Source organism: Patagioenas fasciata, chromosome Z, assembly GCF_037038585.1.
Source record: "Patagioenas fasciata isolate bPatFas1 chromosome Z, bPatFas1.hap1, whole genome shotgun sequence".
Classification (NCBI taxonomy): domain Eukaryota; kingdom Metazoa; phylum Chordata; class Aves; order Columbiformes; family Columbidae; genus Patagioenas; species Patagioenas fasciata.
This window is the reverse complement of record NC_092560.1, coordinates 73,522,559-73,548,548: the sequence shown is the minus strand read 5'-3', so window position 1 is coordinate 73,548,548 and position 25,990 is coordinate 73,522,559. Positions and strand designations below refer to the sequence as shown.

Here is a 25,990-nt window from a genome sequence, read left to right as displayed (position 1 = left end):
GGCTGGGGAAACACGGGGAATGGCTCTGGGATGCGAGTGAGAGCTGCCACCAGCAGCCCCCAAAGCACGGCCCAGCACCAGGAGAAGCCTTGCTCTGACGTCCACGCCTCGCAGGCTGCTCGGCAGGAGTCCAGGCACGAGCCAGGCTGAGCCAGGCTCTGACGGCGCCCGCAGATAAGCACCGAGAACGTGAGGTCACAGTCCGTGGCTCGGCGATGTCACAGTCCGTGGCTCGCTGACGTCACCCTCCACCGCTTGGTGATGTCCAAGCCGTGATGCAACCCTGCATGTGCACGACAGCAGGAGAAAAAAGAGCATCTTGTTTATTGGCTTTGCTTCTACGTTTTCCTGCTGCCCAAGCTTGGTCACCTGCAACATGTGTCTGTGACTTGCTCATTTAGTTTTAAACACGGAATTTTTCTTCTCTACAGCCTCACCGGATGGGTGGTGATAGGCACAACAGCACTGTGGTTCTAGCTGTAGGGCTGCACAGCTGTTCTGCATTCTCACGAAGAAGCGGAATGGTTGCCTTGGTGCTCTCTGGCTGGAGGGGAACGATCTACCCAGGGGTGTGTTCTCTCTGCAGGCTTTTTTGGCAACCGTTGTTCCACCTGCATGTTTACAAGGACAGGCCTCCGTCCAGAGAACATCTCTAAAATAACAAGGCAGTGTGCAACACGCCAGCATCTAGGTCATCTGAAGAAGTTCAAAAGCAAATTTACAAATGGTCCCCACGGGGCTGGCTTTGAAGCTGTGCTTGTCTTCTCCTTCTGCCTTACACTGTTCACATTGAAAAGCTGTCCCGACTGTGTGAAGGCTTCAGAATTGGAAGAGTACTGTGCTCGCAAGCTTCAACCATTGACGCCTTCATCTCTGACAACATGCAAGTACTTTCCTGATCCTTCCAGCTACAGAAGGGTTTGAATCAATACAAATGTGTATGAACTCTACAAATCCTACATTTGTGTGGACTGTTTGAAAAGCCCAGGAAGTCATATCTGAAGTCCTTGAATTTTCCTTGTGCACTATTAGTGGTATCTTCAGGTACTCCAACTTCATAATGACGTAGTCCTGAATTCAGTAGCTTCATTACAGTCTTCTGTTGCTCTCATCCCATTCTAAGACAATCTTGAGGGTGGACAGATAACAGAAAGATATGCACAAAAGCAAAATTCCAGACAAAGGACCGCTGGTAGTTTTCAGTTGACGAGAAGCGTGGTTCTCTCACCTGTTGAACAATGTGGCAATTACAGAGACATGGTGGGACAGCTCACATGGTTGGAATGTGGTCATGGATGGCTATGCCCTTCTCAGGGAACACAGGCCAGCCAGGCAAGGTGGTGGAGCTGCTCTTTATGTGAGAAGGCATACTGTCCAGGGACGGATGAGGAGTGAGTTGAGAGTCTGTGCGCGAGAATCAAGGGGCAGGCTGGCAGGGCTGTGTCACGGTCCATTTGGTGATGGACTTATGATGGTTTGTTTACCTTGACCTCAAAGCGCAAAATTAAGGCAACCAAAACGCCAAAGGGTTACCATTCAATCAAACAGTGTTACTTTATTATTTTGCGCGTAAAGCGGCACGCGGAAGAGGAAGTAGAGAAGAAAGGAAAGAAAAAGAAAGGGGGGAAAGAGGCTTGGTTACCAGCAAGGGTCCAAAGACATCCCTATGGTCCCAGGTCCCAAACAGCATGCTGCTGGTACTCTGTCCTCTGTCGTAATCCGTGATCCTTTTGTGGGGAGATCTCAACGGTGTCCATTTGGGAGTCATCTCTTACGCTTCTTCACCGCCCCTTGCTCCCACTGTTTGAGGCCAACCTCCGTCTTTGTTTCGCAATCCAGGCTTAACCGCGCAGTCCCGAAAAATTTCCACTCTGCGTGCCAGGACCCATCTGTGCATGCGTGGCCTCGCATTCCGGGGTCTCTCTCTGGTCCACTGGGTGACAGCAGGACCCTTGGTGAGCTTCTGGGCATGCTCGTCTTCGTTGGCCTTTGTTGGAGGGAGCAGGTGGGGACAAGGTGTGACCGAGGCTGCAGGTGAGAATCCATCTTCTGGATGACAGCTATTGTCCCTGGGTCGAAGAGACACACGTAACAATCACTTTTAGGAGGCGGGGGATGATTTGGCTGAGGCAGCAGGCCAGGCAGCAGGCCAGCAGTAGCCCCCCCGAATTGGAGAAACAGTGCAACACAATGCTTCTCCTCGGGCTTCTCTCCAAGTCGTTGTCCATGCGTTCTATCTGTCAGGGCCTCAGTTCCCTTAGTTCCTGATGACCTTGTTTCAGGCAAATACTGCTCCATCTTGAGACCGACTCTTACAGGGTGATACTGTTGTGGGTGTCTATGACACCAGATCAGGATGAGGAAGTTCATGAGGCCTTCTCCAGGCAGCTGAGAGCGGCCTCACAATTACAGGCCCTGGTTCTCCTGGGGGATTTTAACTACCCTGATGTTTGCTGGAAGGACTGCTCAGCCGGGCACCCACAGTCCAGGAGGTTCCTCCATTGCGTTGATGATACTTTCCTCATGCAAATGGTGGAGGAGCCAACTAGGTGAGGAGCGCTGCTGGATCTCATCCTCGCTAACAAGGAGGGTCAGGTTGAAGCGGTAAAGGTTGAGGGCTGCCTTGGCTGCAGCAACTATGAGATGGTGGGGTTCCGGATCTCATGTGGAAGGAACAGAATACCAAGCAGGATCACAACCCTGGACTTCAATAGGGCAAACTTCGGCCTTTTCAAGCAACTGCTATGGGAAATCCCGTGGGCAAGGCTGCTTGAAGGTAAAGGGGCCCAAGATAGTTGGTTAGCATTCAGGGACTGATTCTTCCAAGCTCAAGATCAGAGCATCCCGACAGGTAGGACGTCCAAAAGGAAACCAGGAGACCTGCTTGGTTAAACATGGAACTGCTGGGCAAACTCAAGTGGAAGATGAGAGTTCACAGATCAAGGAAGGAGGGGCTGGCCCCTTGGGAAGAATATAAGGCTGTTGTCAGAGGATGTAATGAGGCAACTAAGAAAGCTAAGGCCTCCTTAGAATTAAACCTGGTGAGAGGGCTCAAGGACAACGGAAAGAGCTTGTTCAAATACATGGCGGGTAAAAGTACCACCAGAGTCAATGCAGGCCCACTGCTGAGTGAGGTGGGTGCCCTGGTGACAGGAGATACAGAGAAGGCAGAGTTAAGGAACGCCTTCTCTGTATCTGTCTGCTCTGCTGGAGGCTGTTCTGAGGAGCCCTGGACCGCTGAGGCCCCAGAGGAAGTCAGGACCATGGAGGAGTCTGCCTTGGTTGAAGAGGACTGGGTTAGGAACCCATTAAGCAATCTGGACACCCACAAATCCATGGGTTAGGAGGCACTCGTGGGCGCTGAGGGGGCTGGCTGAGGTCATTGCTAGGCCACTCTCCGTCATCTCTGCTAAGTCTTGGGAAATGGGAGAGGTGCCTGAGGACTGGAGGAAAGCAAATGTCACTCCATTCTTCAAAAAGGGCAAGAAGGAAGACCTCGGTAACTCTAGACCAATCAGCCTCACCTCCAGCCCTGGGAAGGTGATGGAACAACTTAGCCTTGGTACCATCTCAAAGTGTATCAAGAATAAGAGGGTCATTAGGGGCAGTCAACATGGCTTCACCAAGGGGAAGTTGTGCTTGACTAACCTCATAGACTTTTATGAGGGCATAACCAGGTGGCTAGATGATGGTAAAGCAGTGCATATGGTCTGTCTTGATTTCAGTAAAGCATTTGACACAGTCATGCTTGCTTCTAAATTGAGGAAGTGTGGTCTGGATGATCGGGTAGTGAGGTGGACTGTGAACTGGCTGAAGAAAAGAAGCCAGAGAGTCGTGGTCAATGGGGCAGAGTCTAGTTGGGGGCCTGTGTCTAGCGGAGTGCCTCAGGGGTCAGTACTGGGGCCTGTATTACTCAATATATTCATCCATGACTTGGATGAAGGAATAGAGTGCACTGTCAGCAAGATTGCTGATGACACGAAACTGGGAGGAGTGGCTGACACGCCAGAAGGCTGTGCTGCCGTCCAGAGACCTGGACAGGCTGGAGAGCTGGGCGGGGAAAATTTAATGAAATATAACAAGGGCAAGCGTAGACTCTTACATCTGGGCAGGAACAACCCCAGGTTCCAGTATAAGCTGGGGAACGATCTGTTAGAGAGCAGTGTAGGGGAAAGGGACCTGAGGGTCCTGGTGGACAGCAGGATGACCATGAGCCAGCACTGTGCCCTTGTGGCCAAGAAGGCCAATGGTACCAGGGGTGTATTAGAAGGGGGGTGGTTAGTAGGTCCAGAGAGGTTCTCCTTCCCCTCTACTCTGCCCTGGTGAGACCACATCTGGAATATTGTGTCCAGTTCTGGGCTCCTTAGTTCCAGAAGGACAGGGAACTGCTGGAGAGAGTCCAGTGCAGGGCAACAAAGATGAAGAAGGGAGTGGAGCATCTCCCGTATGAGGAAAGGTTGGGGGAGCTGGGTCTCTTTAGCTTGAAGAAGAGGAGACTGAGGGCTGACCTTATTAATGCTTACAAATCTATAAAGGGTGAGTGTCAGGAGGATGGAGCCAGGCTCCTCTCGGTGACAACCAATGGTGGAACAAGGGACAATGGGTTCAAACAGGAACACAAGAGGTTCCGCTTAAATTTGACAAGAAACTTCTTCTCAGTGAGGGTAACAGAGCCTGGACCAGGCTGCCCAGGGGTGTTGTGGAGTCTCCTTCTCTGGAGACATTCAAAACCCACCTGGACGCCTTCCTGTGTGACCTCATCTGGGAGGTCCTGCTCCAGCAGGGGGATTGGACTGGATGATCTTTTGAGGTCCCTTCCAATCCCTGACATTCTGTGATTCTGTGATCTGTGTCTGTACATCTGTGAATGCACCTTCAGTTCTAAGAGCTCCCAGGGAGATCTCTGATTTTTAACAGCTCATTTTTCATCTGTAAATGGAAGTTAATGAAAAATGATACCCTACCTTTGCAGTGATAATACCCCCGTGGAGATTAATACGTACGCTGCTTGTAGCTGTATTTTCTCATCCATGGCTTATTTAGCTCTTCCTCCAAACCGGAGACACTGACAGGTTCTTTGGGGTCACAAAGTTCGCTAGAAGGAGTACACAAGGAAGAGGTTAGTTTTAAGGTAAGGTTTTTCTTGCTCTGTGATGTTTACTTAATGAAAAGGATTACTACCCTTGGGCAAATGGGTAAAACTAATACATTGTTCATAACAGGTGTTCTCTTTAGATGTAAGAAAAAAGTGGTGGGTTTCAGTCATTGATTTCTTTGTAGGTATCAAATGTTTCTGTCGTGTGTAATACTAAGGCTATGACATCTGCCTCTGTTATATGAGATGATAAAAAGGAAAAGTCTGAAATAGAAAATGAGAGATCTCGTGATGATAGATCTTGATCTCACACCCATTTTAGGTTATCAGTAGGGAAACTAAGGGCCTACTCAGTCCCTTCTGAGATAGGGTCCCACGAGCGTGGACTGACGCATGTGTAAGACCGGACTAAGGAGTCTCGCATTAACCTATTTTTTTCTTTCCGTAGGTTAGATGTCCTGGTGTGTTTCTGCCTGAGAAACACAACATTTTTCTCAGTGCTCACATCTTGGATCAACACAAAGAGACAGAGTTCCTACCTCCTGTATTCCCTCTCTTCTTTCATGAGAAAATGTGCATTGAAAAGGTGATTTTCACTTGTTAGATGCCTTGGGCTAGAAAGTCTGATGTCTCAAGTCTTGTACAAGCTGTAATTAATGCAAAAACTTATTTTTCTTTGTAACTGATAGGTTATTCTTGTCTCACATACACTTCGACATAATAAGATGAAGTGTTAGGCCCATTCCTGGAATGGAATAGATTTTAACATTTCTTTAGGATTTTATGGTCTGGAGCTTTGACAGCAGTTGTTATGAGAGGTCATCTCTCACATGGGCAGCTCTTACCTAATTTCAGTAATGGCAACAGTGTACATGAGGATAATTGGATTTATTCCATTTCAGATATGATTGTTCTGGAAGGAATGTGATACCTCAGTTCTAACGTGGCTGTCATGTGTTCAAGGTTTTTGTCGTTACAGCAGATGTGATGTAGATGAAGCTCCAAATAAATGATAGACAAATGGGTTTACTGCCATTTTACGTGGCACACTAACACCTAGAACCAGTGAGGACAGGAGTCTTCGACGTGGTTTTCCTGTGCTCTGTGCTCTTTGGTTATGGTTCTGGTGGTTGCTATTTTGTGTTTAAAACTGTTTTTTAAAAAAATGGAGTTAAGTCAGAATGACTATGTCTATTGATAAGCAAAACCATGCTGATGCCGTTTCAAAACAGGAATAGACAAAGTTTAGAGGAACAGCATCATCCTTATCTGTTTCTTTCAGACCTTTCTCCAATCTTTTTTAAACCACACTCTCCACCTGTCTGTTTCTCTAAAATTCTTTGCATCTGACTCACAAAAGACCTTTCCTTGAGGACTTGATTACTTTCCCTTTCCCTCAGGGTTATCGGGGACACAAGTGAAAAGCTCCATAGTTAATACATCTGCAAGCTACAAAGTATAATTTTCATTAAGGCACTTACCCTGTCTGAAGGTGAACACAGCTCTGAACACATGACTCTTCGCTCTCTGCAATAAAAACCCACTTCTGTAGAAGAGTAGTTTCTCTTACATTTACCTAGTTATAAGAAGAGCATCAAAGTAATTATCGTGAAGTAGATATTGTTAGTATCACAGTATGTTTGGGATTGGAAGGGACCTCAAAACATCACCCAGTCCAATCCCCCTGCCGGAGCAGGAACATGTAGATGAGGTCACGCAGGAACATGTCCAGGTGGATTTTGAATGTCTCCAGGGAAGGAGACTCCACAACCCCCCTGGGCAGCCTTTTCCAGTGTCTGTCACCCTCACTGAGAAGAAGTTTCTTCTCAAATTTAAGTGGAACCTCTTGTGTTCCAGCTTGATCCCATTACCCCTTGTCCTATCATTGTTTGGCACCGAGAAGAGCCCGGCTCCATCCTCATGGCACTCACCTTTTATATGCTTATAGAGATTAATAAGGTCCCCCCTTAGCATCCTCTTCTCCAAACTAAAGAGACCCAGCTCCCTCAGCCTTTCTTCATAACGGAGATGCTCCACTCCCTTAATCATCTTTGTTGCCCTGCGCTGGACTCTCTCCAGCAGTTCCCTGTCCTTCTTGAACTGAGGGGCCCAGAACTGGACACAATACTCCAGATGGGGTCTCACCAGGGCGGAGTAGAGGGGAAGGAGAACCTCTCTCGATCTCCTAACCACCCCCCTTGTAAAACACCCCAGGATGCCATTGGCCTTCCTGGCCACAAGGGCACTGTGCTGGCTCATGGTCATCCTGCTGTCCACAAGGACCAACAGGTCTCTTTCCCCTACACTGATTTCTAATAGGTCATTCCCCAGCCTATACTGGAACCTGGCGTTGTTCCTGCCCAGATGCAGGACTCTACACTTTCCCTTGTTAAATTTCATCAGGTTATTCCCCACCCAACTCTCCAGCCTGTCCAGGTCCCGCTGGATGGCAGCACAGCCTTCTGGCGTGTCAGCCACTCCTCCCAGCTTAGTGTCATCAGCAAACTTGCTGACAGCACACTCAATTCCCTCGTCTCAATCATTAATGAATATGTTGAATAATATTGGCCCCAGTACTGACCCCTGAGGCACTCCACTAGATACTGGCCTCCAACTGGACTCCGCACCATTGACTACCACTCTCTGGCTTCTCTCCTTAAACCAGTTTGCAATCCACCTCACTACTCTATTGCCCAGACCACAGCACCTCAACCTAGCAACTAGGATGCTATGGGAGACTGTGTCAAACGCTTTGCTGAAGTCAAGGTAGACCACATCCACCGCTCTGCCATCATCCATCCACCTTGTTACATTCTCATAAAAGGCTTTGAGGTTGGTCAAGCAGGACTAACCATAGACAGGTTAACCATTTATTTTACCTGACAGTTATACGATTTTGTGCCTATGACCTTCATTAGTAGCTGTTATCTAGCACAAAGCAATACATTTTCTTAGGAAAAACATGATTTTGCACAGCCTTCTCAAAAAAAGACTATTGCTAAAATGTTGTCTGAAAACCCTAATGTTGTTTGAAGAAAGATATTGGCACATTCAAGAGAAATGGAAAAACCAGCCAATACTGATAAAATAAGTGGGACGCAACTGAGGGCAGCTTCTTTAGATAGGCAGAATGTCCAGCATGAATGCCCAAATAAAATCAGTAGTAAAGTTCCCATATGTTTCAAAGGGGTCAGAATTTCACTCCAAGGCCTAAGAAGAGTGTCTTTGAATAAGACATAATTCATTGTAAGTAAAACAGATAGGAGCTAAATACAGGCAAATGCATTTGAATATATATATGTATCAAATTGATATACGCATCTTAATACGTTTTATTTTCATAAGATATTCAGACAATCTTTACATAATACATAGAAATATACAGGAAAACTTCCTCACACCTTTTCATTTGTCTGTAATCCCTGTGGAAGATTACCTATGCATCAAGGTGCTTGCAGTTAGGGCTTTTGATTTTTTCTTTTGGGGTGTGTCCTATAGGATGGCCCAAGACTTCAAGCGTTTTCCAAACGTAAATACATTAATTGCACTTGTGGTCCTGCTATTTTACAGTTCACACAGCCAAACTAGTGGTACTGTAAACATGACAATTTTTCCTACAAATACAGACTGTTCTGAAGTTGAGGCAGACATGGATAAATATGCAATTTCAGCTATAAAGTATTTTCCCCAAAATATTGCAGAACTTTAAAACTGTAAATGACATCTTAAAATAAACAAACATAGATGTATAGTATTAGTTAAGATTGATTTTGCTTAGTAGCAGCTTGACATAGAATAGGGGAATTATTTTGTATAGATATTACAGTCTTCCCATGAATGCTAGATTGTTAAATTAATTAGTGTTATAATGGATTAGTTTACTTCTTACTGTTTTCCTGAAGGTGTTTTAAAGTGCCATACATCTTGCTGCAGTAACTGAAATGTTTGAAAGTAAGTATGCTTTTTAAGTGCTTGAATAATTGATTAACTAAAAATGACAAAGTAGGCCCATGTATCCACATTGTCTGTCTGTCTGCTTGTCTGGCTGTCTTTCTGAAGTACGTTATCTGGTACACCTCGTGTTCTGACACCTCGTGTAACACGAGACTTATCAAACTGTTCTGCTTTTAATTTTTTCTGTCAGTGATTCTTTAGTTTGTAGTCTGTGACAAATCATGAGCTTAATAACTAGGCAGTCTTTTAAAAGCCCAAATCTTATTTATTGTTTTTAGGCAAGCAGGGGGAGAGAAAACAAGGTATGTTTAACAATGGTCTGTCTACATTCTGTTTCATCACTGCAAGTAACCTTTGGCCAGACTTTTTCAGTCATACCTAGACGAGCAGGTGTTTTATTAATTTAAAAAGTTTTCATCCCTTAGCTTTAATTCAGATAGCTCTCCTTTGTCCTTGCTGGGTGGCAGGTTTCTGCCCTTCTGGACCAAGCCACTCCTGTAAGTTCAGTGGAAGGACAAGCCAGAAGCCACTGGCTGTCCCCTTGTCCAATAAATCCATCAGGTGTCAACCACAGAGAGTTATCTTGTGCCATTACTTCCTTCTTGTGTGTTTTTATTCTAATATTAGTAATATTAGAATAAATACTCCAGGAACCAAAGTAGAATATTGTCAGTTATAATGGACTAGCTCTACAGCTATCTTCTTTCTCCTCTGTGTTTTGTCCACTCTTCTGTTTTATTTGCTGTGCTTTCTCCATCCCTTCCTGTAAAGTTAGTTTTAGGAGCAAGCAGTAAAACTATTCTACTTATTCAGCCACACTGATATAATTTATTTATCGTCTTCCAGGTAATGTAATAAAGTTTGAATTAACTCAGCTTGTGTCTTCAGGTAACAGGCAAGTAAATATTGTTCCACATGTTAGTTAATTTGAGATGGGAAAGGACATTAGTTGGTGCCATGCCCCCCAGTTTTCTCTCTTATAAATTTCAGGACCCCCTCCAACACTACTTCATTCCACTCCACCACTTCTCATTTATTCTTGGGTACGCACTTGCGGAGAAAAAAATCCCTCTTCTGACTAAACTCATTGAATGATTTGTTAGGATTGCTCATATTGCTTTAGTTTCTTTACCCTGATTTTCCTGTTTCTAGTAGCCTAGTTTGCTAGTAGCATTCGAATAGAACACGAATAAAACTGTAGAGTTCATCGTGGCAGACAGTACTGTTGGTCTTCTGCAGACTCCATATTGTGTGTTTTATAAGACGGGAAAAAAGGCAAATGGACACTGGGTGGCAGATGAGTGCTGTTGTTAAAGGTCACTGACTGTTGAGCATTTATATGTATTATAGGGCTGCAGGCAATTTGTTAAAATTGCTTATTGTTCTATTATGGCAAATTCTAAATATAATTCATGTTCTCTGTGTAAAAAAATTGCTTGTACGTTTTATATTAACTTTTCAAAATGCTTAGCTTCAGATATTAACTTTTCCCTTCTTTGCTTTTTACTTGTAAGGGTTGCTGATTTAATAAAGGGTTATTTGGGATGTCATTCTAGGTTCAAAAATATTCATTGATAGTGGAAGAAGGAGATGGAAAGACTCAAATCAATCTGTTGTTACCTCTGCATAAAAGCCTAAACAAGGCAAAAAAAAAAAATCTGATCTGTGTTAGTCCAGAGACGGCTCGTGTTCTCGTATGATTCCTTTCATGCAAGGTTTGAGGGTGTCACGCTCTCATATATTAATATCTAGGTGCGGTATATAATGCCTGCTTGTCCCCTGGGCAGAGCAGATTTTCGCTGTGCGTGTTAGGACAGAGAAGACTCCTCAGTGTTAACCTTAAGAGGCATGAGACTGTTTTCAAAAGTGCTAAAGAGTAATAGTCTCTTCAGCATATTCTGGCCCTTTAGAATCCCTGTTCTTTATTCTGTATAGTACCTACATGCCTTTCACGACTCTGCAGAAATATGCAGCTTAGAGATTTTGCTTGCTTTTTAGGCAGTGGTAGATGTTTTCCTCTTTCAACTGCCTGAATTAAAAAAAATATTCAGAAAAACTAAGTATATGCCTCATGAGAGGAAGCGGTGCCTGCCTAGGTCCTTACCACACCAGAAGCCAGACCTCATATGGCAAAAGTAACTATCTGCTTTCTTTTTGTAGAGCCAAAAACTCAGAAAGAGTTTTTTTCCTGGTGATTGTAAAGCTGAGATCCATTAGAAAGACAGTCCTTGCAAGCAGTGCGACTAGAAAAGATGAAGCTTAGAATAAGATCAAAGTGCAACTATCATTATTAACTTTTTTGGGAAATTTTCTTCCTTGTGCCGTGTTTTTTCTAGAAATCACCCAATTGCAGGGTTTGTTTTTAGTCTGATTAGAAGTGTGCACGTGTCCTTCCCCTGCAAAGACGGAACCTAACCAAGTAAAGGCAGTAGCAGCTTTTATAGCGTAGCATCCATTGTGGGCGGCTGGTAGGAGCTTATGAAAATATCTCTTATCTCTGGATGTGCTACCTGTACACAGCAGTGCTCACTGATTCTTCATCTACTCAGAACACAGTTAAGGAAGTTCTGAAGGAAGAGAAGAACTAGAGACCAGTGTGGTGTGGAGCGTGAGAAGATTTTGTTACAGTAACACAGAACAGTTTGTGTCCCCTATCCAAGTATGTAGAGTCCCAAGCACTTTGTCATGGTAACCTGAAATGGTTTGCTTCTTCGCATCTGAATACATAGAGTCCCAAGAACATTTTGTGTCGTTGTGATGGTAACCCAGGATAGTTCACTTTCCTCCTCATCTGCACCCATCTTTGCACAGGCACCAATGTGATGGCCAGCTTCAGAACTCAGAATTCGGACAACAGCACCCACGTTACAGCAAGGTTGCTAGTGAGCAAAACAGAACATTGCATTATATATGTGCTATGTTAATCAGAAAAAGTTTTGTTATACACCCCTCTGGTCCTTTCCGTTGAGCTTCACCCCCAAGCAGGGTCCCACTGCGTCAGCTCCCTGTTTGATTAGCATTGGTGTACCGGGGCTCACGCTGTGGTAACAACGCACTTTCATTAAAGCCAAAGCTTTCACTTGCTGTATGTTGTGCCTCATCCCTGAGGGATTTGCACCTGCTTTTTGCTTGTAACACGTGGATACTTATGCTCTGAGTTAGCAGGACACTGATCTCATACTGTGTGGCGGGATGGCCAAATGACCTGATGTTTGTTTACTACATGCTGGCTCTCTGGAGGGAATATGTTTCAAAAGTAATGGTGCCTGTCTTTCAACACCTTTTTATGATGACATGTTTGCTGAACAAGCACTGAAATCTTATAATCGCATATCAACCTTTTTTATTCTATTCATGCAGGCAGCTGTTTAGAATAATTGTTTGCCCAGTGAGATGACTCCTGGTCATACTGAAAGTGCTGAGAAATCAATTGGACCAATGTTTAGCATGCTGTGTATAAACACGTGTATTATGTATACATCCTCTGTCATAGCTTTGGACATTGTCTGCACTGTGACTAGGTAGTCTGCCTTCAAGCCTTGCAGTCATCTTCACCCCCAAAATATTTCAGGGCACTTGTCACAGTTGGAAAGTTAATGACACATCAAACTCCAGTGCTGCTCTACTAAGCCAAATCTTTCAAAACTAATAAAAATGTAAATAATTTTCCTCCCTTTTGGCACTTCATTTCATGTTCAGAAGACAAAGTAATCAGGTGCCACATAGTCAGAGCACTGGAAATAAAGTGGGTGAGCCATTTGCTGGAGAAGCAGTTGCTCTCTCAGTCAGTCAGGGGAAAGAAAAAAAAATCTGATGTTGCTGTGTTATTTCTTCTGTACAAATACAGAATCAAATGGTTTGGGTTTGCTCTTTTTCTGTGTAGTTTGCCGTGACTTTCAAGAATGCAAGCTGAAAGGTTCCCTGGCACAGAGGAGGACAATATACTAAAAAGGGACATCTGTCTTAAACATTTCCAGTGTCAGGTAGTTCTAAATCATGCGGAATGTGTGCCATACCTGTACCACTAGTGACCAACCACTGCCTATTACTGACAGCATCTTTATGCATGGGAGATGCAGCATTCTGCAAGGACATTCATAATTTATAGAGTTTTCATTGCACACCTATTAATAAAAATTCCGTGTAACAACCCTGACAACTATGTATTTGTGAATGGTTTTTTTTGTTCTTTCAGTAGGGGATGACTTTGCATTTTATGGAGAGAATGCACAAGACTTTCTGTTCCCAGAGCAGAAGCTGACTTCTGCATATCCTGGTGTGAGCGGAGAATTACTGATGAAAACTACTCATTTCCCAGTGAGTTGCCTAAAACTGGTACTTATCATATGTGTTTGACAAGGAAGGAATTCACATACTTAGGAGCGACGTAGTGAGGACTGGAGTTTGACTGTCCTTTTGGTCCTCTTGAGCAGAGGGAGATGCTCATGTGCTCTTTTGAATACGGAAGTGCCTCAGAGAATGCCTTGGGTAGGTGCTTTCCTAACAAATCTGTTAGTCAGACAGTAAGAATAAACTCTCTGCATAGGCAGGTTAGAAGCCGTAATAACAAAAATTTATGTTCAGCTACGTGTTTCCACGCACAGAGTGTGTGAAAAAGCCAGGCACTTGGACGATTTTTCAAGTTTCTTTGTACCAATTGCCTTGAGGATGTCAGCTTTCTGTCCATTTTCTTTCTCTCAGGTCTTGTTTTTTCACTCTGCCTTTTCTCACTCATCTCTTGGGGGTCTTTCATTTTCATATATTTGTAAATCTTTCCAGTGCCAGTTCTTGCCAGGGATCGTTGTTTCCTTAAGCAGCAGTAGCAGCCTAAAATGCTTACGTTTTCATCTGTTTCACTGCATTATGGATTGGATTATGCAGCAGAAGCAATAAAACTGACTGTGATTTTATTGATGAGTCCATAGCAGCTTAGAATAGCTTTGAACAAAGAGCAGCATCCTCCCTGCAGACTCAATTTTGCATTGATTCATTCAGAAAGCTCTTGTAATTACTCTGCAACCTAGGAATGCCATTATTTCACATGATAATCTGCGGGCTTGTGCATAAATTGCAGGTATAGAAAATACTAGATTTCAGAAAAAGTATCTAAGTGTTAGAAAGCTCTCCTCCATACAAGAATACTTTCTATACATTTAGAACGGCAATATAGAAATATATGGTCTGGTTAACGAAATGCTGGATTGTATGATAGGTAGACAGTGATGAGACTACAGTAGGAAATCCAAAGGCAGTCAAGAGGGACTTCAGGGCCTTAGGATGACAGGTTGAGGGATGAGGAGCACAAGTAGTGTTTTCCTGCAGTTGCAGAGTACAATGAGAAAGATACTGAAGACTCACCAGATCAATACCTGGCTGCAGGATTAGTGTCATAGAATCATAGAATGTCCTGAATGTCATGAGCAGAATTTCAGGTTCTTTGGTCATAGGTTGGTGTACATGACACCTGGCCTGCTGGCAACAGATGGAATGCACCCGTCTCAAAGAGGGTAAAGGATCCTTGGACAGCAGTTAGCAGAGCTCATAAGAAGGGCTTTAAACTAGATTTGAAGGGGGAAGGGGAGAAAACCAGGTGTGACAGAGGCAAAGCCAAGCGTGGCATGTGAGCATTTGGGGGACAGGGTGCTACCGAGCACGTTCAGTCAGCTGTCTCAGTAGAGGCAGGGGATGGAGAGTCATGTGGTAGCAAAGACACAAGGGTTATAATGTGTTAGAAACCACAGAAGCACCTGAAAATGATCACAAAGGAACTGGGGCTTCTTACTGTGAAAAGGTGGCAGGATCAGTAGCCCAGCTGCACTGCAGCTATATAAATGCATCTATACAAATGCATCTATACAAATGCATGGAACGTGGGCAACAAACGGCACAAGCTGGAAACCACAGTGCAGCAGAAAAACTAGCACGTAGTTCCCATCTGTGGATGACTCCCACAGCTGGAGTGCTGCATTGGTGGCTATAAACTCCTCAGAAGGGACAGGCGAGGAAGGAGAGGAGCCGGGGTAGCCCTGTATGTTAGGGAGTGTTTCGATTGTCTGGAGCTTAACAAGGGAAATGATAGCTTGACAAGTGTTTGTGGGTAAGAATCAGGGGCAAAGCCAACAAGACAGATAATCCTGGTGGATGTGGGTTACAGACCACGCTACCAGGATGAAAAGGCAGGCAAAATATTCTGCTGGTAGCCACGTGAGGTATCCCAGTCGCCAGCCCTTGTTCTCCTGGGGGACTTCAGCCTACCAAATGTCTGCTGGAAATACAACACAGCAGAGAGGAAACAGTCTAGGAGGCTCCTGGAGTGTATGTAAGACAACTTCCTGACACAGCTGGTCGGTGAGACAGCCAGGGAAGGTGCCCCACTGGACCTGTTGTTTGTGAACAGAGAAGGACTCGTGGGTAATGTGTTGGTTGGAGGTGGTCTTTCACATAGTGCTCGTGAAATTATGGAGTTTTCTGTTCTTGGAGGAGTAAGGAGGATTGTCAGCAGAACTGCTACCTTGGACTTCCAAAGGGCAGACTTTGACCTGTTTGTGAGGCTGGCTGGCAGAGTCCCCTGGGAGGCAGTCCCAAAGGACAAAGGAGTCCAGGAAGGCTGGTCGCTCTTCAAGAAGGAAATCTTAGAGGCTCAGGAGCAGGCTGTCCCTGTGTGCCAAAAGATGAGCCGGTGAGTAAGAAGACCAGCCTGGCTGAAGGGAGAGCTTTGGCTGGAACTTGGGAATAAAAGGAGAATATATGACTTTGGAAGAAGGGACAGGCTACTCAAGAAGATTGCAAGGATGCTGTGAGGTTATGCAGGAAGAAAATTAGAAGGGCCAAAGGCCAACTAGAGCTGAGCCTTGCTGCTGCTGTGAAGGGAAACAAACACACTTCTATAAATACATCAGCAACAAAGGAAAGGCTCTAGAGAGTCTTCATCCGCTGGTGGATATGGGGAGCAACAGTGACAGAAGATGAGGGAAAGGCTGAGGTACTAAATGCCTTCTTTGCCTCAGTGTTTAACAGTCAGACCAGTTGTCCTTTAGGTACCCGGCCCCATGAGCCAGAAGACAGGGATGAGCAGAACGAAGCCCAAATAATCCGATGGGAAATGGTTAGTGACCTGCTGCACCACTTGGACACACACAAGTAGATGGGGCCAGATGGGATTCACCCAAGGGTGCTGAGGGAGCTGGTGGAGGTGCTCACCAAGCCACATTCCCATCAGCAGTCCTGGCTGACTGGGGAGGTCCCAGTTGACTGGAAGTTGGCAGGGAATGCAGGAAGAAGAGAGGGCTGGAGGAAAGGATGAGGTAGGGAAGCATGGGCGTACAGGGAAGAGAGTGTTGAATGCAGTGGAAAACAGAACAAGTCTGGAGGGCAGTAATGCAACAGGAGCTGGGGCTAAAGGAGACGGTGCAAGAGCTGCCCTGGGAATCTAAAACCTAAAGACAATGGCAGGAAGAAATAAGTAGCCTGAAGGCAAAGAGGGAGTAAAGAGAAATTCCTGGTGTGTGTCCCTGTTTGGAGATTTGATGTGGAGGGATGAAGGGATCATCATGATTTTATAGGATGGTCTTTGTAAGATGTGAGGAATGAGGCCTGAGAAATAACGCAGCCAAGGGGATCAAACGATGTCACTCGAGAGTGGAACGGAGATGTGACTGCTGCATCTCTTTCAACGGGTGAAATGCCAGCATGGATCTCAGCTGGGAGAAAATGGACGAGAGGGTGTGAAATTCCCTCACCTCAGCATGGGCCAAGCAGCGCTTTGCTTCTGACAGTGTTAACATCACAGGTCGAGGGCCACTGCTGCTGACCTGACTGCGTCCCCTGGTTACCTGCCTTGCGGGCATGTCAGGATTTTTTACCATCTCACTGCCATCCTACCCTTGATCCATACGTGCGCTCGTGTAGCTGTTGGTTGCCACTTTCCTCCCTGACGCGGCTGGCCAAGTCCAGGGATGCTCTGTTGCTATGGAGTGCAGCAGAACAGAGGCGAGAAGGGATGTTTTGGATTTCCATTTGTGAATGAGCACAGCAGTAATGTCCGTAGCATCAGAAGCAAACATATAGATGTAAATAGCACTGCGTACCTCAGAAATAAAGGACTAAACAGCTGCGTCCATATGCACCCACTGTCATTGACAAGAGAACTGGTGAATCGCTCTATTTGTTCTCTTTTTCTGGTTACAGTAATAACAGTTATTTCAACAGCACATCACTTTTCCCTGCAGTCCACCCATCTCTTTCCCTCCTGTCGTCCAGAAAGGCTACTGCAACCTTCTGCTGTTCAGCATTGGCTTACAGAAGGCTATTTCAATCTGTCCCTGGTTCTTATCACAATGACAAATCTAAGCCTGAGTTATTTATTTCACAGTCAAGGGAGGGGCTATAAGTCCAAGTCATGGATGCTTCCTTCCACCCTCTGCTGGACAGGCTGTGAGTGGGAATTGCCCACCTCAGAAGGCAGAAATGACAGAATTCCTGCTCTTACTCTCAGATTTTGGATTGTAGCACAGCCCAAACAAGAAGACTGTGATGATTAATAACCTCGTAGGAGTTCAGTGGTAAGAGATCTTGGCATGACTCAGGCTTTCAGGACCAGACCCTCCATTTCGCTGCCGCAATTTCCCTTTGTTTTGCTAACTGGTGGCATCTGTATGTGGTTTGGAGTTACAACAGCAGTACAAGTCTCGCTGAGTCTTGCATTTGCCTGAAGGAACCACTGTAAGGAAAGAAGGGGAATGTATGACCAAGGATGAATGAATCAGTGTTGCTCTGTGCAAGAGGTGGAAATCAAATGAACGTTTCCTTTTGCTTTCTGGTTCTAGCGACTGTGTTATTTCATAAATTCGGCAGTTGCTGTAAGGAGGCACATGGCTCACAGCTCCCTAATTAGTTTCAAGTTTGAAAGTGTGTTCAGGGATATAGGGCCAGATGCTTTGGCTGGAGAAATTTACATCTCTAAACCCCGACCGCTCAGATGATATTTCCCACTCTTTTCTCTGTGTTTAGCTGATATTTCTACTAAATTTTCCCGTAGTGTTGTGGCCCACTGTGTGTCTCAGCACCTGGAATGGCATTTGTTAATCTGTTTATACTTAAATTGTAGCAGTGGGAAAATTCAATATCCAGTCATAAGCTTGTTTAGCAGGAGTTTGAGACTGAGAGGAAGTGGAAAGCTGTAAAACAGTGATTACTGCTAGAGATACTCAACTGTCACCCTCAGCTGGAAGCCCCATCTTTTTCCCCAAGCAATGACACAGGGCAATTCTCTTAAGAATGCAAGAGTTTATATTCACTCTCAGCTATGAAGCAGAGGAGGGAGAGAAATAAAAGCTATGGAACTTCTATCAGAAAGTGCTATGCATGAAAAACAGCCAGCAGAAGGAATGGTTTATTCGTGAGCATTATAGCAGCTGCTCTTGTCCTGTCCCCCTACAGTCTCTGACCTCAAACACCGAAGAACGAAATTCTTGATAAAATCAAACAGTGGGGGTTCTTCAGTTTTGTTTTGTTTTCTCACCAGCACTGATGTTTTCTAACAAGGAAGCCCATTTTTTGCAGTGGACCTAAGTAGACGAATACTCTGTGTAGTTAATGGATTTGGGTTGTCTGCTGTCTTCTGACTCTCAGCATCCCTTTGGAATGTTGACCGCAACTTACCTAAGTACAGAAAACCCTTTTCTGATTATAAAATATTTGTAATACCAAAGAATCTGGTTAAATTCACTGAAGATGTTCCACCAGTCAGAGACTGTTTTCGTCACGAACTTTACAGGGCAGCAGGGGTCCAGTGCATTTCCTTGGGCATTTCTTTGGCTGCGTCTTGTTAGAATAAGGTTCCATAATGGGGCATCCAACTCTGGAGAAGGCACCAAGGGACAAAGAACAGTGTCTGTTGCCCTGAACTAGTGCAAATCTTTTGGAAACAAGTGAGAGGTTTCCTTTGGACCAGATACTTTTATCAGTTCCCTTGCAGATGAGCAATGAATGAACTTGAGGTGTTTCTGCCGGAGAGCTTCTAAGAATGGAATTTGTGACGTGCTTGAATGAAGGTCTGTGTATCTGAGCTGTTCCCTGTACGACAGCTCACAGGAGTGAAGCAGTTGTTAGCAGAAAGGTAAAGCAGCCTGAGCCTCAGCCTGTAGATAGCCTGAATTGATTCCAGATCCAGAAAGTTTATAAATGCACTACAGTATCAGCAAGAGGAACTGCAGTGACAATAGTGTAAGCAACCCTGTTTCCTCATTCTGGAGCTGCAGGTGATTTTGGCCGCCACCTCTTTCATGGCTTTAGCCATCCAGTCACTTAAGCTCAGTCTCCAAGCTCAGGGTTCTAAAAGGACGTATGAAATTCACCAGTTTCTCTCTCTCAGTGTTGAGTTTGTGCATGAAAACGATTTTAAAAGCTTGCAAATAACTTGTTCTCCATAAAAAACAGAGGGTGGGTGTCTCCCTCATTTGTGTATCTTTGGCAGCATGAAAGATAGCCTCTGCATTGGAATTACTTGCAGCTTTTCTGATTAGACTTTCAAGGAGGGCAGGTGTTATCTAATAAACTTCAGTGCAAAATGATGGAATTGGAGCATCTTGCTCTCTGGGACTTTCTCAGAAGTTGTGCTCCTTCTCGGCTCTTCTTCAGCTCTGTCCTACCAACGGAGTGAGTAAAACTGGTAGAATATAGTGATACCAGCAGGTGGACATGTTCACAGTACAACTAGTAAGACTATGATTAGCACTTGATGAAGAGTAAGATGCTGTGTGCACAAATGCAGGCACGTCACAAGAAGAGCCAGAGACCAAGAATGCATTTGCAAAGAGCAAGTTTTATTTTAGTTACCTCTTTACTAGGTGACGTCCAAATAGGCACCTAAGCTCCCAGACAGAGGTAACACAAGCAGGGACGCAGGTGCTGGTGAGTTCAGCCCTGGTTAGAAGATCACTGGGTCTGCTGCGTTCACCTGTATTTCAAGGCTTCAGGCAGGCACAGCCTCCCGCTCTTTCTCACAAGAAAGCAGGAATCTGAGGCATAGAGATGAGATCTTTAAGGCACAGTGACTAAAGACATCTTTCCCAAATGCCAGCAGATTCATACCATGGGCTTTGGGTCAGTTTTTTCTTAATCATGCTTGATTTTGAACTTCTTGTTGATGTTTAACTTCTGTGAGTAACAAGTGACCAAATGCCACCCCTGTGCAGTGATCTTCCCTATAGGTGAGCTGTCTGCAGGCATGTGAAAGCGGTCTGGAGCATTTCCCCACCCAGATGAGGTTACACAGGAAGGTGTCCAGGCGGGTTTGAATGTCTCCAGAGAAGCAGACTCCACAACCCCCCTGGGCAGCCGGTTCCAGTGTCTGTCACCCTCACTGTGAAGAAGTTCTTTGTCAAATTTAAGTGGAACCTCTTGTGTTCCAGTTTGTACCCATTACCCCTTGTCCCACTATTGGTTGTCATCAAGAAGAGCCTGGCTCCATCCTCGTGACACTCACCCTTGATATATTTGTAAGACTCTACACCTGCCCTTGTTATATTTCACTAAATCTTTCCCTGCCCAACTCTCCAGCCTGTCCAGGTCTGTGGATGGCAGCACAGCCTTGTGGTCCATAGACAAAAGGCTTTTATTTTTGCAACTTGACACAACTGGCAAATGACTTGGTGGCAGAAGGATTTATGATATTTAGGCTCAATTGGTAAACACATAGAGGTTGCAGCACGTGTGGTTCTGTCAGTCTTACGTTACTATATTACTTACAAGAAGGAAAGCAAACAAATAGAAGTAAAGGGAGGAAAGAAAGGGAGAAAGAAAGAAAGAAAGAAAGGGAGAAAGAAAGAAAGGGAGAAAGAAAGAAAGGGAGAAAGAAAGGGAGAAAGGGAGAAAGGGAGAAAGGGAGAAAGGGAGAAAGAGAGAAAGAAAGAGAGAAAGAAAGAGAGAAAGAAAGAGAGAAAGAAAGAGAGAAAGAAAGAGAGAAAGAAAGAGAGAAAGAGAGAAAGAAAGAGAGAAAGAGAGAAAGAAAGAAAGAAAGAGAGAAAGAAAGAAAGAGAGAAAGAAAGAAAGAGAGAAAGAAAGAAAGAGAGAAAGAGAGAAAGAGAGAAAGAGAGAAAGAGAGAAAGAAAGAAAGAAAGAAAGAAAGAAAGAAAGAAAGAAAGAAAGAAAGAAAGAAAGAAAGAAAGAAAGAGAGAAAGAGAGAAAGAAAGAAAGAAAGAAAGAAAGAAAGAAAGAAAGAAAGAGAGAGAGAGGAAGAAAGGAAGAAAGGAAGAAAGGAAGAAAGAAAAGAAGGAAGAAAGAAAGAAAGAAGGAAAGAAGGAAAGGAAGGAAGGAAGGAAAAAAGGAAGGAAGGAAGGAAGGAAGGAAGGAAGGAAGGAAGGAAGGAAGGAAGGAAGGAAGGAAGGAAGGAAGGAAGGAAGGAAGGAAGGAAGGAAGGAAGGAAGGAAGGAAGGAAGGAAGGAAGGAAGGAAGGAAGGAAGGAAGGAAGGAAAGGAATGAAGGAAGGAAGGAAGGAAAGGAAGGAAGGAAGGAAGGAAGGAAGGAAGGAAGGAAGGAAGGAAGGAAGGAAGGAAGGAAGGAAGGAAAGGAAGGAAGGAAGGAAGGAAGGAAGGAAGGAAGGAAGGAAGGAAGGAAGGAAGGAAGGAAGGAAGGAAGGAAGGAAGGAAGGAAGGAAGGAAGGAAGGAAGGAAGGAAAGGAAGGAAGGAAGGAAGGAAGGAAGGAAGGAAGGAAGGAAGAAAGAAAGAAAGAAAGAAAGAAAGAAAGAAAGAAAGAAAGAAAGAAAGAAAGAAAGAAAGAAAGAAAGAAAGAAAGAAAGAAAGAAAGAAAGAAAGGAAGGAAGGAGAGAGAGACTGAGATTTCACCATCCCTGTGGCTCTGCTCAGTGTGTGATGGGTTTTGTAGGCACTTCACACCTGCTCTGCCCTCGCTGCGGGTGTGCGGCTGCATCAGGGTTTCCTGGGAGGTGGCACCACCCACATGGCCCTGGGGCTGTGGGGACCCGTGGCCGTGTCCCCCAGCAGGTTGGTGCCAGCCACGGTTGGTGTGGAGACAGGGAAAGGCCCCAGGAGAAGGGGGAGAAAGCAGCACCCAGAAACTGTGTCAGGGAAACGAGTTTATTTACTTTTGCTTCCACTAACGGAAGCTGGAACCCCGCTAGTGCCTCCGGCGCGGCGGCCTCTTGCGGGGCTGGGGAGAGTCCTGGGGTCCTGCGTTCCTCCTCTTTGGGGGGCGCCGGGGCCCCCCAGGCGAGCAGTCCGCGCCCCGGCCGGCAGCGGAGGGGCTGCGGCTGCAGCCCTGGGCAGAGGGACCTGCCAGCGCCACCTGCCCCGGCTCCTGCTGGGGCTGCTCCTTCTGTGCAGGCCCGGGCGCAGAGGGAAGGCAGCTGGGAGCCCTGGGCAGAGCGGCCTCCGACGTGCTGGCTTCCTCCTCCACGTCGGAGCCCGCAGGGCTGGTGGGCACCAGCCTGGGGTCAGGAGTCCCCACGCGGGAGCTGCTGGGGCTGGGGCTGGTTGCGCGGCCGTAGTCCTCCTCCTCGGCCCCGTAGGAGCACAGCAGTCTCCAGGCATCCTCGCTGCACCGCTCCATGATGACCTGGACGAGGCCACGCACCAGCGGTGCTGCATTTTCCTGGAGCTGGGGCTCCATGCGCTGGACCAGGGCCTCCTCGTCCAGCCCCTGGCAGCACAGGGCGTACAGGATCATCCTCTGTGTTGCCGCCGCCAGCCACCACTGCTCCTCATAGATGGCGTTCAGCTGCAGGCTCAGCCAGGGCAGCACGGGCTCCAGGAGCTGCTGGTGTTGCTGGAAAAGCCCTGCCCAGACCTGGGGCAGGAGCCCGTCCACGGCCGCCGTGTCCTCCGTCTCCACAGCCCCCTGCTCTTCCGGGAACGGCGTCCCCATCACAAAGAACAGAGGGGACCGCGCGGGGCCAGAGCGGCTGCTGCTGACGGGGCGGCTGGGAGCTGCGCTGGCCTGGCTGCTGTCCAGGGATGGCTGTGCAGGGGACATGGTGACACACAGGCACTCATCTCCCTGCACAGAAATCTTGACCTCCTCCATCTGGCCTCTGCAGAGTGGGCAAGTTGATGTCCTCTTAGCCCAGCGCAGGATGCAGCCCACGCAGAACTGGTGCTGGCAGGGCCGCACGAAGGCGACGGCCTTCCGAGGTTCCCGGCAGACGGGGCAGCTCCACGCTGTCTCACTGGCCATGGTTGTGCTGTGCAGCGGGTTGGGGAGAGCTGAGGAGGAACAGCTGCTTCCCCTGGCTGGTCCCGGTGCTGCCAAAGGGCTTGAGCACTGCAAAAGGAGAGAGGCTGCGGTCCTTGGCTGTCCCGTGGAGGAGGGGAGGAAAAGGGAGCAAGGAATGCCCGGGCAACTGGAGCAGGACACCCTGACGGCTCCGCCAGCCCCATCGGCCACCCCACAGCCAGCCCGGGGACGTTTCCCGCACAGCTCACCTCCGCTGCTGCAAGTGTGTGCCGCGGTGCCCGGCTGCCTGAAGCAGGCAGGGCTGGGGAAACACGGGGAATGGCTCTGGGATGCGAGTGAGAGCTGCCACCAGCAGCCCCCAAAGCACGGCCCAGCACCAGGAGAAGCCTCGCTCTGACGTCCACGCCTCGCAGGCTGCTCGGCAGGAGTCCAGGCACGAGCCAGGCTGAGCCAGGCTCTGACGGCGCCCGCAGATAAGCACCGAGAACGTGAGGTCACAGTCCGTGGCTCGGCGATGTCACAGTCCGTGGCTCGCTGACGTCACCCTCCACCGCTTGGTGATGTCCAAGCCGTGATGCAACCCTGCATGTGCACGACAGCAGGAGAAAAAAGAGCATCTTCTTTATTGGCTTTGCTTCTACGTTTCCCTGCTGCCCAAGCTTGGTCACCTGCAACATGTGTCTGTGACTTGCTCATTTAGTTTTAAACACGGAATTTTTCTTCTCTACAGCCTCACCGGATGGGTGGTGATAGGCACAACAGCACTGTGGTTCTAGCTGTAGGGCTGCACAACTGTTCTGCATTCTCACGAAGAAGCGGAATGGTTGCCTTGGTGCTCTCTGGCTGGAGGGGAACGATCTACCCAGGGGTGTGTTCTCTCTGCAGGCTTTTTTGGCAACCGTTGTTCCACCTGCATGTTTACAAGGACAGGCCTCCGTCCAGAGAACATCTCTAAAATAACAAGGCAGTGTGCAACACGCCAGCATCTAGGTCATCTGAAGAAGTTCAAAAGCAAATTTACAAATGGTCCCCACAGGGCTGGCTTTGAAGCTGTGCTTGTCTTCTCCTTCTGCCTTACACTGTTCACATTGAAAAGCTGTCCCGACTGTGTGAAGGCTTCAGAATTGGAAGAGTACTGTGCTCGCAAGCTTCAACCATTGACGCCTTCATCTCTGACAACATGCAAGTACTTTCCTGATCCTTCCAGCTACAGAAGGGTTTGAATCAATACAAATGTGTATGAACTCTACAAATCCTACATTTGTGTGGACTGTTTGAAAAGCCCAGGAAGTCATATCTGAAGTCCTTGAATTTTCCTTGTGCACTATTAGTGGTATCTTCAGGTACTCCAACTTCATAATGACATAGTCCTGAATTCAGTAGCTTCATTACAGTCTTCTGTTGCTCTCATCCCATTCTAAGACAATCTTGAGGGTGGACAGATAACAGAAAGATATGCACAAAAGCAAAATTCCAGACAAAGGACCGCTGGTAGTTTTCAGTTGACGAGAAGCGTGGTTCTCTCACCTGTTGAACAATGTGGCAATTACAGAGACATGGTGGGACAGCTCACATGGTTGGAATGTGGTCATGGATGGCTATGCCCTTCTCAGGGAACACAGGCCAGCCAGGCAAGGTGGTGGAGCTGCTCTTTATGTGAGAAGGCATACTGTCCAGGGACGGATGAGGAGTGAGTTGAGAGTCTGTGCGCGAGAATCAAGGGGCAGGCTGGCAGGGCTGTGTCACGGTCCATTTGGTGATGGACTTATGATGGTTTGTTTACCTTGACCTCAAAGCGCAAAATTAAGGCAACCAAAACGCCAAAGGGTTACCATTCAATCAAACAGTGTTACTTTATTATTTTGCGCGTAAAGCGGCACGCGGAAGAGGAAGTAGAGAAGAAAGGAAAGAAAAAGAAAGGGGGGAAAGAGGCTTGGTTACCAGCAAGGGTCCAAAGACATCCCTATGGTCCCAGGTCCCAAACAGCATGCTGCTGGTACTCTGTCCTCTGTCGTAATCCGTGATCCTTTTGTGGGGAGATCTCAACGGTGTCCATTTGGGAGTCATCTCTTACGCTTCTTCACCGCCCCTTGCTCCCACTGTTTGAGGCCAACCTCCGTCTTTGTTTCGCAATCCAGGCTTAACCGCGCAGTCCCGAAAAATTTCCACTCTGCGTGCCAGGACCCATCTGTGCATGCGTGGCCTCGCATTCCGGGGTCTCTCTCTGGTCCACTGGGTGACAGCAGGACCCTTGGTGAGCTTCTGGGCATGCTCGTCTTCGTTGGCCTTTGTTGGAGGGAGCAGGTGGGGACAAGGTGTGACCGAGGCTGCAGGTGAGAATCCATCTTCTGGATGACAGCTATTGTCCCTGGGTCGAAGAGACACACGTAACAATCACTTTTAGGAGGCGGGGGATGATTTGGCTGAGGCAGCAGGCCAGGCAGCAGGCCAGCAGTAGCCCCCCCGAATTGGAGAAACAGTGCAACACAATGCTTCTCCTCGGGCTTCTCTCCAAGTCGTTGTCCATGCGTTCTATCTGTCAGGGCCTCAGTTCCCTTAGTTCCTGATGACCTTGTTTCAGGCAAATACTGCTCCATCTTCAGACCGACTCTTACAGGGTGATACTGTTGTGGGTGTCTATGACACCAGATCAGGATGAGGAAGTTCATGAGGCCTTCTCCAGGCAGCTGAGAGCGGCCTCACAATTACAGGCCCTGGTTCTCCTGGGGGATTTTAACTACCCTGATGTT

The 25,990-nt window shown here is 46.8% G+C and overlaps 2 protein-coding genes across 2 annotated transcripts in view; both read right to left on the bottom strand.

Moving 5' to 3' along the window:
• LOC139826566 (uncharacterized) overlaps positions 1–920 on the bottom strand; it is an 18,045-nt gene extending 17,125 nt beyond the window's left edge. Inside the window, exon 1 of the mRNA XM_071802707.1 lies at positions 1–920. This exon is cut by the window's left edge and continues 51 nt beyond it. The gene's annotated coding sequence lies outside the window, so the exon portion shown is untranslated.
• A 5,231-nt stretch (positions 921–6,151) lies between these two features.
• On the bottom strand, positions 6,152–23,550 carry LOC139826565 (uncharacterized). Its single transcript, XM_071802706.1, has 3 exons — positions 23,489–23,550; positions 22,444–23,327; positions 6,152–6,245 (listed from the first exon to the last, which is right to left on the bottom strand). The coding sequence occupies exons 2-3, from the start codon at positions 23,238–23,240 to the stop codon at positions 6,152–6,154; spliced, it is 891 nt and encodes a 296-aa protein (XP_071658807.1). The 5' UTR covers positions 23,241–23,327; positions 23,489–23,550.
• Between the last annotated feature and the right edge of the window lie 2,440 nt (positions 23,551–25,990).